Raw genomic sequence first — 12,831 nt, 5'->3', positions numbered from 1 at the left:
GATGCTAGAAACTTCTATTAAATAAAATGATTTTTAGAATTGTTTATTAAAACAATAAATTAAAATTTTTACAAAATTCACAACGTTATCATCATAAATATTAATGAATTAGCATATCTAATATTCTTTTAAGGCTTATTGTCCTCACCTATTAATTTTAAATACAGGTTATCATATCTAATCCGTGTATTCAAAATTATCGCAATAACAATTGACTGTCCTTTTTTTGTTGGTGAAAAGATTGACAGTCATTTGTTATTATAGTTATTCTCACAATATTTATGAATTAAATATATTTTTTATAATTTAGTTCTATAAAAATTACGTGTCTACTTATAAAAAATGACTTTTTATTTTTGATTTATATTTAAAAAAAAAAACTGTATTCTTAAAAAATAAAAATCAGAAAACAGAAAAGTGGTTGTGTTCACTTAATAACAATAAATAATTTATATTTTAATTTAAAAACTTCACAAATATTATTTATAATTTCATAATTAAAAAAATAAAAATATTATAAATAAATTAAAGGATTTTTATTAAAAAATATTTAAAATTTTATTATTAATTATTTATAATAATGATATCAATTTTTATCATAAATTTTTTAAAGATAAAGAATATAATATATTTGTAATATGAAACTAATTGTATATCAAAGCATAATATAATTTTTTTGTATTATTTAAATATTTTTATTTTTAATGAAAATATTTTATAAAAACTTTTTTTAGATATTATAATTTTAATTTTGAAAATGTGATTTTGTGAAAATGGTTGGAAACAATTTATATGTTTTATTTCCTTTAAAAAGATGCTGGGTAAACTTTATAATAATTTAAAGTTAAGAGGTTCGCTTTGAATTACCTTCAAAGATCGGGGTCATACGTAAAATTAGCCGTTTTAAAAAACCGTATGAACTGCCAAGACTCTCTGTCGTTTGGTAACACTGTTTACGACCTGCCGGTGTTGGCGAGGAAGAACTTTCATTTGACGCAGAGATGGGAGGCAGCAAGAAGAGGGAAGGCTATGGATGGGCAGTATCGGCTGGATTCAACGCTGCTTTTGCTGCTATTGCTGCCAAGTTCTTTTATAATCAGGTAACAATCACCCTTTGATTGTCAATTGGTAGATCAAAATACCCCATTATTTTTTCCCGTAGATTTTAGATTGGCAAGAAAATTTCGGGGAAAAAAAAAAATGACCGCAGCATAATTGATCAGCCAAGATTATCTTTTTCTTCGCAGTTCGTTAGATATAGTCTGGTTGTGTTATTTAACCTGATAATGTGGGGATGCTACGTCAATAGCCTCAAAGCTCTTTCATCGCTACAAGCTACCGTGACGAACTTTGCCACGAATTTCCTCTCCTCTGGTCTAGCTGGATATTTTCTGTTTAAGGAATCATTATCAGCTCAGGTAAGTCGTTTATAAACATAAGCAAGAACACTCAGTGGTATTTTTATCCTTTTATTTATAAATTTCATACCTTAATCCACTGGTGTTGATCTGGGTTGGTTTGGTTATCATCTGATTCGCTGTTAAGCAGCCTTAAATACCACTGGTGTTGATCTGGGTAACATAGTTAGCAATGAATTTCAGTTTTACTGCAGAATTTTGCTTTATTTCTCTGTTTCCTCTTCAACTTTTGGTGATCATCCAATAGCAAAATTATAGTAGTGTTTTTTGATAAGGACTGGAATTAGAATACTCTTATCATTAACCTGCAATCACAGTGGTTTGCAGGTGCCTTACTCATTGTAATTGGCGTTGTAATACTTAGCAAGTCAAGCATAGAACAAAAGCCAAACATCGATTAAAAGCTACTGTGGGGTTTCACAAGACTGCTACTTGAATTTCATTTTGTAGAAGCATTTGATGAGCTTTTTGGTTTACTGGAGGTTAGCTTCAAAAATGGCATCATCTGAATTCTTTTTCTCCTAGCTGTTGCAGAGATTTCCAATGTTCTTTGTCAAGAAAGCTATCAGAGAGCTTAAAGAATTTTGGTGGTTGTTGAGACTTATATAGTGGTTATTCAAGGTTTTGTTATTTTTACCTTATGAGAATCTTCAGTTCATCTTTTGAGGTGAAATTTGAAGTCTCACTCAATTGTTTGCATGTGAATTTCACTCCCGGATTATATGCTTCAGTTTTGGGAATGCTATAATCTTGAACAACCAACTCTTTGCAAAATGGCCAGTGATTTAGAGATATGATCTATGATGCATGGAAACTCCGAGTCCACGGGGATTCATGTTTCGGAAACGTTTTTTCATATAAAATATTATTTTTTATGTAAAAATTATATTTTATATGTCGATTTTCGCATATATATTTCCGTTTCAATTATTAATGCTATTTTTGTTCATAATGTGAATTGTAGCTAGCTGGCACTTGGCCTAATAGCAATGCATATGTTGACAAGTTCATGATTTTTTTTTTTTTTTTTTTTTTTTTTTTTGAAAAAAAGAAATCTAAAAAAATTACAAAAAGTTAAGTTAAGATATTGGCACCCGCCAATTGATTTTCTGTTTGGTTGTTTCCTTCAGTCCAATAGAACAAGGAACCATAAACGGAAAACCGGCTATTTCTGAGTAAATTGAGAGATCATATACTACTAGTATTGGTGATGGAATCTTGCCAATTGTTGTTCCTCTCACAAATATATAAAAAAAAGGTTTGTAAAATAAAAAGGTTCTGATTGATTCAAATGTTCAAATTTGAACATGAGATAATTATTTCATATAAAAACATTTTTTCAACCTTAAATTACTGACTAATTAAGTTTCTAATTATATAATAATTTATTATACATATGAGAGGTTTTTAAATTTATGAAATTCAAAAAATAAATAAATTTGTTTATTCTAATTTTTCCAAATCAAATAATGCCAAAATTCCAAATAATTCAGCCGATGGGGCGACGCACGTTTCAAGGTGATTGCACTCTGGAAACGGCCCAAAACAAGGCCCATGAACCTTATCAAAACATTGCCTTAGGTGATAATCCCGCCTCAGTAACTTGCGTTTAATTTTTGCCTGAAATAAGGAGAGTATAAAAAGCAGGCAACAGCCCACAGACGGAGATGGATTTTTTTTTTTGGTCATTTAAGTAAAATTTTAAAAAAGAAAAACATTTATTTTTAAGACAAAAAGACAGACAGGTAAAACCCCCTCTTCCTCACCCATTGAAAAAAGTAAACAAAATTTCTTTGCCTCTCTTCTTCTACTGTTCCTTCCCTCAGATTTCCCATCTCCTTCTTCAAATTAGGGTTTTTCTAATCTCTGTTCAACTCTCGGCTCTTTATCTTCAACTGTAAGCTTCGATTAAACTTGCTTGTAAAATTTGCTGTATTTATTATGCTATCCGGTAATCGTGCTCTTTCTACCTACCATAATCCCCAGTAGTTCTCGTATTTTTTTTTTTTTTGTTACTTTGAGTTGATCGTTTCTCAGTTTTTTTAGCGATTCAAGCTTCTTCTCCTGTTTACTCTCTTTAATTTTTGCATTGATGGGTTTTTCTTTGAATGTGTGCAATCAAAACCTTGCTTCGGTGGTCGTGGTGGCTTTAGGTTCCTAGGTCCAGAATTGCTAGTGTTAAACTGATTATTTACAGGCTGCTTGAGAGATGGATTACAATGCTTGATTTTGGTTTTTTTACGAGGATTGGATTCTTTGATTTTTTTTTGTTAATGTTAGAATCAGTTTCACTGTTTGACTAGATGGAAAATTGGATTTTAGTTAATTTTGAAATTAATTGAGTGACTAAATGCTGATTTGTGTTTGGGAACTTAATTTTCAGTAGAGTTGATGTAATTTTCCTGGATGATATTTATTATGCTAGGGATATGACTAGTGTTGGTAATGAATATTTTAAGCATGAATTCACTTGATAAAGGATAATAAATTTTTCATATTTTGAAATTCGATATTTTGCATAATAAGCGTGTGCTAGGTGATATACCAAATTCTGCAAATGTGGGTTACAAATTAGACTATAGGATTACAGGTAATGTAATTGGATTAAGCAATTTTTTTCATATTTTATTCTTGTTTTTGTTCTCATAACTTTACCTGTGCTACAACACAACTTGTCTTTTTTTATGTTACCAACAAATCGTGTTTGAGCATGAAAGCACTTCAGGAAAAAGATATTATAGGTTGTTGTTGATTCTAAGTGGTTAGTTCTGTTGTTCCTGAAAGCCTATGACATGCAAAATCGAAAATCATATTCTGAAGTGGTATCACTTGCACTTCAGTGACGTACAGGATAAAGATTTAATTCTACCAAATCATAATTGGAAATGATACTTAAAAATATTTAGTTTTATATGCATCTTTTCAAACTCTTTTCTTCTTGCATTATGTTTTTTAAACGGCATTTTATATGAATCTTCTGGATATACTACTGACATGTTCTATTCCTTTAGCATTATAAGATTTTATATTTTGTTAAATCTTTGATTTCTCCTCTGATGTGGGATACAATTTTTCCCATATGCAGGAAAATTCACAACAGAATGGGGTCTTACTTCATTCCGAATTCCCATGGTAATGTTATGGCATTTCCAATAATCTGCTGATTACTTCTCATTATTATAGAGGAATTACTTACTCTTGGTTTTACCCTGTGATACTTCATAGAAACAAAATATGAATAAATTTCCCCCTCCTTTGAGATGTGGGATATATACCATAAGTAACAGCCCAATTTTCTATTAACCAAGCATTGTACTTGTGCAAGAGGCTGTAAACTGTCATCTGCAATTCTTCCCACCTTTGAGGCTGCAATGGATGACGGTGGGCATCGTGAAAATGGAAGGCATAAAGCAGATCAATATAAAACGGCTCAGGGCCAGGTATCTTCATTTAACCTTCTGCAAGCAACAAAAAATTGTTTTAACCTAGGGTCTCTGTTTTGTAGTGGGTGTGATAAAGGTTATGGATTTGAACTGTAGTATTCCTTTCTGGTGCATTCTTTTGCTAGAGTATGCAGTATTTTACTATTGTTTCCTTTAAATTATTTGTTCTGATTTGTTGTTTCTCTATCGTCTTTGCAGTGGTTGATGCAAGCTCAGCCTTCAATGAAACAGATCATGGCCATTATGGCTGAAAGAGATGCTGCCATTCATGAGAGGAATATGGCTATTTCAGAAAAGAAGGCAGCTATTGCAGAGCGTGATATGGCATTTATTCAGAGAGATGCAGCAATTGCTGAGCGAAATAATGCCATATTGGATCGAGATAGTGCTATTGCAACTCTTCAATATCGAGAGAATTCCCTGACAGGTGGTAATATGTCCTCTTGTCCACCAGGATGTCAAATCTCACGTGGGGTGAAGCACATGCACCACCCACAGCAGCATGCACAACATCTGCCCCACTCAAGTGAAGTTTCATATGGTACTAGGGAAATGCAAACAAGCGACACTGTCCCGGTATCACCGGTTGGTCCTGAGGCTGCAAAGTCACGGAGAGGTAAAAGGTCAAAAGATGCCAAGGCTATGCCACCCAACAAAAAGACTTCAAAATCTCCAAGGAAGGTTAAGAGGGAGAGCGAAGACTTGACCAAAGTCATGTTTGGCAAATCACATGACTGGAAAAATGGGCAGGATCTGGCTGGTGGAGGTGATGATCTGAACAAACAGCTGGTTGTCTCCAAGTCTGATTGGAAAGGTAATGATTTGGGTTTGAACCAGATTGCATTTGATGACTCAACCATGCCAGCACCAGTATGTTCTTGCACTGGAGTGCATAGGCAGTGCTACAAATGGGGCAATGGTGGATGGCAGTCCTCATGTTGCACAACCACTCTCTCCATGTATCCACTACCTGCAGTGCCAAACAAGCGACATGCCCGTGTAGGTGGAAGAAAAATGAGTGGAAGTGCATTCAGCAAACTGCTTAGTCGGCTTGCTGCTGAAGGTTATGATCTGTCAAATCCAGTTGATCTCAAGGAACATTGGGCCAAGCATGGGACCAATCGCTATATCACAATAAAGTAGAATAAGTTGTGAATTGGGTGGATAGGCAATACAGGAAATGGCATGTAATCTTAAGGTATGTTGTATGTATCCTCAATTTTCATATTTGCTGTGGGAGAAATAATGATTAGATAACAGGCAGAAGTAAAATTATGGGGTAGTCGATACCAGTCATCTTGCTTCGTCTTTCTAGCAAAATGTTATAATTGTCGCGGTTGGAAGTGAATGAAGTTGGGTTAGTCGAGTAGTTCTTCCTTGTAACTCTAGTTAATTGTAAAGGGTCCTTTCTTAAGGTGGTGTTGAACTATTTGTAAGCGTTGTTTAATATAGAATTGGCCATCTTGGCGGCAGAAAATTTTGATCCTTGTCGTTGCTGCTTTTTACAAAAGTTTTTATTTTTAGGTTCTCAGATATGGAACTAATCAGTTAAAAGGATCCTAACAGCTGAAATAAATTAGATGCTTAACTCACGGTTGGCGTGTTAGGTGGAAGCATTGAGAGAGAGAGTACACAAGCATTCCCAATAAATAATGTAATTGGCAACTGAGTGCGACTATTCCATATCTCAAGATCAAATGTTTGAACATTCATTGATTACAAAAGAAAAGCATCCATCAACTATGTACATTGAAGAAAATAAATTAAGGAATTACAGTTCAGCTGGTACATCAAAAGCTCTTGCTCTTACACATCTGAATTAGAAACTTTACACACTGAATAGTTGACACCTCTAACACTTCTTCCATTCCATCTGGGGAATACTATCTCACCAATCATAGTTGAGACCTTCATCATCTCTTCCATGGCATCTCTCACCTGGAAAATACAAACACAATCCATAAAGAGAAACAAAAATTTACATTTTACTTGGCATAGTCACACATTCAGCGACAAAAACTTAAAAATCAAACTGATATTTTATTTACTAAAATCCAAAATCTAACAAGCAAATAAAAGTTATATTTAGTAGAAAACAGGAACAAAATACTCCATGAAGGCATAATAAAGCGATTTTAAAGAGCTAAAATTGAGCCCAATAGTGTGTGTCAGATCACATATTCAGCACTGAATGTATCAGACAGGGATAACTGTATGATAATTTATATTTCTCATCATCCACAACACTTAAAAGAGATCCTATTCAGCTAAAATTATACATGGCCTCCAGAAAACATAATTTTTTCACACAAGATAAAAGAAAAAGTAGAGTAAGAGAAGCCTCAGACCGTCCTAGTTTCATGAAAGTTTCGACATTTCCCAAGTCTCATGACTTGCTTCACGTAATAGAAATAGTCATCAATGGCTTCAATACTAAAAACTAATATTTGTAAATAATGGACAGAACAACAGAAGGCATCAGATCTTCCTATACTAGAGCAAGAATCATAATACCCAAACAAAAAATCTGAGCATTCAACGATTTGGCAAATAGTTCGTCATTTGCCCTCTTCAAATCTATAACAACATAATATAATTAAAACGTCAGAAAAAACAAAAAAAACGAAAGATTTTGTGAAGGAAACGAAAGAAAAATGAAACACCCTATTGTAGAGAAGAAACGGCGATTATTGGCTTCTAGGGTTTAAGCCATAAGATTTCCTGAACTTTGCACTGGATTGGTCTCATTTTATAAGGGCTACCGAGCAAGGGTTTTTAAGGTTTTTGATCTGACGGCTGAGGTTCTAAATGAATGACGGTGATAAATCGTTCCATGTCACGGACAAAAGTGCAACAACATGTGTCTGTCATGCATTTGTGAGTTGTTTAGCATTCCTCATGGAGCCGGGCCATTCCTTCGTTTGGGGCCTATTTGAATAAAATAATAGTAAGAATACAAATGGGCTTCCTAACCGAGTTAATGAAGCCCAAGTTGACTGATACACGCACCGTCCCTGTTGACTGTTGTAAATTTTTATAAAGTATTTTGGCCTCTACAATCAAGATATATGGCGAAGATAGAGGAGACGATCGAGGATTGACAAAAACCGCGTAATCACGTGGTATTTACGTGCCGTAAGACAGGGACTAAAAATCCTCAGCTTATTACAAGAACTTTGTAAACGCCTATGTAATTACCGCCGCATTGCAATTCTTTCATTTCATCCAAAAAGCTTTGTTGGTTTGATTGAATTTTTTTTTTTTCTTTACACTAACTAGTGATCGTTACGGCATTCTCGAGTTCTTAACACCTGCTTTCATTTCCATCTAAAAAGATTTTTTAGGGTTGAGGTTTTTTCAGTTGGTGTGGCTAAAATGGAGAGCGGTGTTGAAAGTGGTGGTGGTATGCGAATACTTCAATCATCGTTTAGTGCTTTCGGTGTTTCTCAAATGGGTGGTTCTTCAATGCGTCAATCTTCGCCCAATATTGGTTCCGATAATGTTAAGAGAATCGGTGTGCCTCCCTCTCACCCAAATAATCCACAAATAATGGTTTCTCGATCGTCAGGGTCGTCGAGTTCGCAGAATTTGAACCGAGGATCTTCCCACTCGAGGTCCTTGTCTCAATCGGCTGTGTTTTCGATTGATTGTTTGCCGCCATTGAGCCCTATGCCTTCTCAATCATCTAGGTCCAATCAATCTGACCTAGTTTTGACTGATATTCCGATGGAAGATAAGGGAGCTGGGGGTTCTCATGGACTATCGATTCCTCCTCCGGTTACAGGAACTAATGGCCTGCCTCCTCGTAGAGGACATAGAAGGTCAATGAGTGACAGTGTCCCGTTAGCATTTTCTGCAATGATTCAATCTTCGCCTCAGCTGGTACCTATTGGGAGTAGTAGAGGAGCTTTGGATCGCTCTTCTTCTGGAAGGGAAAATTCAGGTATGGAGAAATCGAGTGAGTTGGTGAAACGGGAATCAGATTGGAGTAGAGATGGAAATAGCAATATTGAAGGGAAATCTGAAGGAGAAGTTGTGGATGATTTATTTAGTGCTTACATGAATTTGGATAATATGAATGCATTAAACTCGTCCGGAACTGAGGATAAGGATTTGGATAGCAGAGTCAGTGGCTCAAAGACAAATGGAGCTGAAAGCAGTGACAATGAAGTAGAAAGTAGAGTAAAAGAAGGGCTCAAGAGAAGTGCAAGTGGAGATATTGCAAGGGCTACCCGGCATTATAGAAGTGTATCAATGGATAGTTATATGGAAAGTTTGCAGTTTGATGATGAGTCTCTGAAATTTCCTCCCCTTGGAGCTCAAGGGAGCCAGCAGCCGCCTGGAAATTCGATGGATGGGAAATTGGCGAAGTTCAACTTGGAATTTGGAAATGTTGATTTCACTGAAGCAGAGATGAAAAAGATTATGGCAAATGAAAAACTTACTGAGATAGCAATGGCTGACCCCAGGCGCGCCAAAAGGTATATTGCCTTTTACTTGTAGATACAGATATGTGTGTTATCAATATTTCATTGAGAGTATCTGCTCATATTTGTTTTATTCATTCCAGGATTTTAGCCAATCGTCTGTCAGCTGCTCGTTCCAAGGAGCGGAAAATGCGATATATTTCAGAATTAGAGCAAAAGGTGCAAACTCTGCAGACAGAAGCAACCACCTTGTCTGCTCAGGTTACAGTTTTACAGGTGGGTTACTGAAGTTTATCTTCGTAAATTTCTGTTGATTCTTTCTGTTGCGCGTGTCTTGTGTTTACTGGTTATGCTTATTTATATCCAGCGAGATTCTGCATCTCTAACAAGCCAGAACAATGAATTGAAATTCTGTCTTCAGGCAATGGAACAACAAGCCAAACTTAAAGATGGTATGTTTTCTTTTTGCATTTCCTGCATCTTATATGTTCTTCTACTAATAACCTTGTCTGCTAGTGCTAGGCGGATGGTTTCATAACTTGATGAATATATGTTGGATACTCAGATTTCCATACTTGAGTGTTAAATGCATAGTGTTCCCTTATGTGTCTTGTAATGCTTATCATGTTAGCTTATAGGATTGCCTCCATGACATTTTCTCTTGGTTTATGTGTTCAGCTCACAAGGTATGATTGTCTCGCTTTACTTATATGATTGCTAATTTTAGTTGTATATAAAGGATGATTTTATTGTGCACTTTTTTCCAAAATTTTCTCTATCAAGTAGCAAAAAGAAGATTTGGAGGTAATATATGATTTTAGGATTCACATGGCTTGCCCTATCTTTTGGTGGAGAAAATACTTAAAAGTAGAGAAAACATTACCTTTTTTTTAAGAATGAATGGATATCAATGAAACAATGGTGACCAAAGATACTTAATTTTGTCATAGTTAATGCTAATAGCCTTTTTGATTTTTTTATTCGAGTTGAGTAGGATATTGAATCAAATTTTAGAAGCAGGTGAGAAGAGGAAGTATTTTATTAAGTTTTCTGATATTTGAATGGCTAAAAGAAGAAGAATAGTTGCAATCCTCTCTAAGATGGGCTTGGAATTATACCTATGGCTATCCAGAGTAATGTACATGTTTGGCCAATATAAAAATTTGGCAATCTCTAATGGATTCAATTCTGCATGTTAACCTGGAATTTATTGGAAGCTGTTGTAATTCTCACATGTTGGTTTGATGTGATAACTTTTGGCAAGAAAATAATTCGACTGGATGAAGTGTCATTTACAGTTGTGGATAATCTTTAGTCCTAAGCAATTGAATTGTGCATAAAGATGCTGGGAAAAAAATGTGAAACTGGGAAGACAATTTTAAGAGGATGAGAAGTTGTTTTCTTCTTTTCTGCTCAATTCTTTTTGTTTTATGTTGATTAAAGCTATTGGTACAACCATTACAATTGATTATTTTGTTATGATTCAGTTTATTGTTAGTGTGTCTCTGTAGTAACTACTGAAAGAGCATCAAACATATATTATTTCAATCCTAAAAGAATTTCTTGAAGCCTTGATCCCCATCTCAGCACCTTAGTTCTATCAATTGCACCATTGCTGACTAGTCTACTTTATAATACTTCATATGCTCTATTACAATCCTGTGTATGTAGTTCGCTTTTTGGAGCCTCCAGGTTAATATTTTTCTTGTCTACCTGATATGACAGCTTTAAACGAAGCATTAGTTGCAGAGGTTCAGCGCCTAAGGCTTGCTGCTGCAGAGCTGAGTGGGAATCCCCATCAGCAGCTTCCCATTAATCATCAGATGTTAAAGTTACAGATTCAGCAACCTAGTCAGCAGAAACAAATGCAAGAACAGGCACAGTAACGGCAGCATGACCAATTACAGCCTCGACAGTAGAACGGGAGTCAGCTAATAAAGTGAAGTGATAAGTTAACCAGTTAAGATTGGTTGTTTGCTCATTCCAATTGCACACAGTCTGAACCTAATATGAGATAAGTATAATATAAAGTCATATAGAAAGTCATATAGTCGTCGGTGTATTCTTATGGGATGCTAGGTTTTTTTTTTTTTTTTTTTTTTTTTTTTTTTTTTTTTATGTGGTTTATTCTGTTTTTCACTGGACAAAATGTAGAGATGTAGTTGTTGCTAAGACTCATTTCTTACTGATTCTTTTGTCTATAATTTATACTCAGTCTCGTTCAAAACCGTATGCCCTCTTGTTTGATACTTGCTGTCTGCTTCTTATCACCGAATGACTTTCAACGACCTTAGTTTAAGACATTGGAATGGATGTCATGTTAATGAGTATCACGTCGACCAAACATAGAGAGAAGGAAGATGTTGCGAGGGATGTATTTTAACACAAAACTTACAGACACAGATCATGTAGAGATACGAAAAGATTCCTATTCAGTGTTCCAGACAGAGCTAATGCGCTAATATTAAAAATAAATTTTTTTAAAAAAGAAGAAGATTCAGTGGCAGATGTGAAAGTGATATATTAACAGTTAACACTTCGAGTAGTTGCAGACATATCTTATCATGTGTTCATTTATTTGTTTTTTTTTTTTTTCATAATTTCAAAATCTTGAATTTTATCCACTGATTTATTTTAATTTTAAAATTTTATTAGTGTAATAAAAGACAAAATTGCCAGTCACAGTCAACCACCCAATGGCGTTCATATCTTGGCGCTCATACGTGCCATTTGGCATTTGCTATCCGAGCCAAGACGAACTATTGTTAATGTCTTTTTCTTCTCATAAAAATGAGGGAAACTATAATTATCCACTCAAATTTAAATTTAAATTTTCATAATTTACATGTTAGTATTTTTTTGAGAATTATAGTATATGTTAGTATTATAATTCCATCAGTAAGAACTACTCTATTTATAATTTAAATTAATTATGGAATATTTTATAAATTTGTTTCTCTAATTTATCAGAAACAACTACTTTGTCCTTCTTTAAAAAAAAAAAAAAAATACTATTTTAATGTTTTGAAAATCATCCGTTAGTCAATAAAAAAAATAGATCATAGATAATAAAAATATTTTATTCCTAGATTATCCTGATTATTTATATAATTGGCTATAAACCCTAATTTGTTCGTTTTATTCTCACATTGTTTATATAGTTTATTAAAAATAATTACTTTATTGTTATTTTTTGAAAAATATATATTTTAGTATTTTACAAATAATTTGTTAGTCGATGGATTTCAAAAACAATTGACAAAAGAGTATCTTAATAGTTTTCTTTAAATTTAAAAAAGAAAATATTGATAGAAGAAAAAATTAATTGGATGAAATTAATATATATATATATATAGATAAAATAATATATTCAAAAAACAAAGAAAAAGTAATTATTTTTAATAAATATAGGGATAAGTTTACAAATTATCCATAATTTTTTTGTTCAAATTTTCCCACCTTTGGATATGAGAGAAAAAGGCTAAGCACCATGTCATTGTCATGTGTGAGGTATATCATTGTTATGCTAATTTTATAAATGTA

General features: G+C 33.9%; 3 protein-coding genes, 1 long non-coding RNA gene and 3 other non-coding genes across 9 annotated transcripts; 3 read left to right on the top strand and 4 right to left on the bottom strand.

Annotated features, from left to right (window-relative positions):
* The first annotated feature begins 916 nt into the window (after positions 1 to 916).
* On the top strand, positions 917 to 2,176 carry LOC105635380 (cell growth defect protein). Of its 2 annotated transcripts, none has more exons than XM_012218463.4 (3): positions 917 to 1,100; positions 1,248 to 1,418; positions 1,746 to 2,176. In XM_012218463.4, exons 1-3 carry the CDS (start codon positions 1,002 to 1,004, stop codon positions 1,761 to 1,763), a joined length of 288 nt encoding a protein of 95 aa, XP_012073853.1. In that variant the 5' UTR covers positions 917 to 1,001; the 3' UTR covers positions 1,764 to 2,176. The 2 variants fall into 2 exon arrangements, with proteins under 2 accessions (XP_012073853.1, XP_012073852.1); XM_012218462.4 differs by having other exon boundaries at positions 1,736 to 2,176.
* Positions 2,177 to 3,129: 953 nt separating this feature from the next.
* On the top strand, positions 3,130 to 6,338 carry BPC6 (basic pentacysteine 6). 2 transcript variants are annotated; one of them, XM_012218460.4, is made up of 4 exons: positions 3,130 to 3,315; positions 4,504 to 4,550; positions 4,644 to 4,858; positions 5,060 to 6,338. In XM_012218460.4, exons 3-4 carry the CDS (start codon positions 4,790 to 4,792, stop codon positions 6,002 to 6,004), a joined length of 1,014 nt encoding a protein of 337 aa, XP_012073850.1. In that variant the 5' UTR covers positions 3,130 to 3,315; positions 4,504 to 4,550; positions 4,644 to 4,789; the 3' UTR covers positions 6,005 to 6,338. The 2 variants fall into 2 exon arrangements, with proteins under 2 accessions (XP_012073850.1, XP_012073849.1); XM_012218459.4 differs by having other exon boundaries at positions 4,504 to 4,858.
* Positions 6,339 to 6,511: 173 nt separating this feature from the next.
* Positions 6,512 to 7,645, bottom strand: LOC110009582 (uncharacterized). The gene is made up of 2 exons (XR_002284476.3): positions 7,376 to 7,645; positions 6,512 to 6,799 (listed from the first exon to the last, which is right to left on the bottom strand). It is a non-coding gene; the product is annotated as an uncharacterized LOC110009582 (long non-coding RNA).
* Positions 7,023 to 7,107, bottom strand: LOC119369729 (small nucleolar RNA R38). The gene has a single exon (XR_005177300.1). It is a non-coding gene; the product is annotated as a small nucleolar RNA R38 (small nucleolar RNA).
* LOC119369736 (small nucleolar RNA snoR20a) lies at positions 7,201 to 7,287 on the bottom strand. The gene has a single exon (XR_005177307.1). It is a non-coding gene; the product is annotated as a small nucleolar RNA snoR20a (small nucleolar RNA).
* LOC119369735 (small nucleolar RNA snoR64a) lies at positions 7,337 to 7,416 on the bottom strand. Its single transcript, XR_005177306.1, has one exon. It is a non-coding gene; the product is annotated as a small nucleolar RNA snoR64a (small nucleolar RNA).
* A 286-nt stretch (positions 7,646 to 7,931) lies between the features above and the next one.
* On the top strand, positions 7,932 to 11,520 carry LOC105635378 (bZIP transcription factor 29). The gene is made up of 4 exons (XM_012218458.4): positions 7,932 to 9,342; positions 9,432 to 9,564; positions 9,656 to 9,740; positions 11,014 to 11,520. Exons 1-4 carry the CDS (start codon positions 8,237 to 8,239, stop codon positions 11,172 to 11,174), a joined length of 1,485 nt encoding a protein of 494 aa, XP_012073848.1. The 5' UTR covers positions 7,932 to 8,236; the 3' UTR covers positions 11,175 to 11,520.
* The last annotated feature ends 1,311 nt before the right edge of the window (positions 11,521 to 12,831 follow it).

Source organism: Jatropha curcas, chromosome 9 (genome assembly GCF_041381405.1).
Source record: "Jatropha curcas cultivar XTBG-Jc1 chromosome 9, XTBG_Jcur_1.0, whole genome shotgun sequence".
Taxonomy (NCBI): Eukaryota; Viridiplantae; Streptophyta; class Magnoliopsida; order Malpighiales; family Euphorbiaceae; genus Jatropha; species Jatropha curcas.
The sequence above is the reverse complement of the archived record's forward strand: the minus strand, read 5'-3'. Positions and strand labels throughout refer to the sequence as shown.

What these genes read in the sequence shown, in the direction of transcription:
- LOC105635380 (XM_012218462.4), top strand. Translation starts at nt 1,002, where the DNA reads ATGGGAGGCAGCAAGAAGAGGGAAGGCTATGGATGGGCAGTATCGGCT. An exon ending in CCAAGTTCTTTTATAATCAG is followed by an intron (nt 1,101 to 1,247) that starts GTAACAATCACC and finishes TTTTCTTCGCAG; the next exon opens with TTCGTTAGATATAGTCTGGT. An exon ending in AGGAATCATTATCAGCTCAG is followed by an intron (nt 1,419 to 1,735) that starts GTAAGTCGTTTA and finishes CTGCAATCACAG; the next exon opens with TGGTTTGCAGGTGCCTTACT.
- BPC6 (XM_012218460.4), top strand. Translation starts at nt 4,790, where the DNA reads ATGGATGACGGTGGGCATCGTGAAAATGGAAGGCATAAAGCAGATCAA. An exon ending in ATAAAACGGCTCAGGGCCAG is followed by an intron (nt 4,859 to 5,059) that starts GTATCTTCATTT and finishes TCGTCTTTGCAG; the next exon opens with TGGTTGATGCAAGCTCAGCC.
- LOC105635378 (XM_012218458.4), top strand. Translation starts at nt 8,237, where the DNA reads ATGGAGAGCGGTGTTGAAAGTGGTGGTGGTATGCGAATACTTCAATCA. An exon ending in CTCAGGTTACAGTTTTACAG is followed by an intron (nt 9,565 to 9,655) that starts GTGGGTTACTGA and finishes ATTTATATCCAG; the next exon opens with CGAGATTCTGCATCTCTAAC. An exon ending in ACAAGCCAAACTTAAAGATG is followed by an intron (nt 9,741 to 11,013) that starts GTATGTTTTCTT and finishes CTGATATGACAG; the next exon opens with CTTTAAACGAAGCATTAGTT.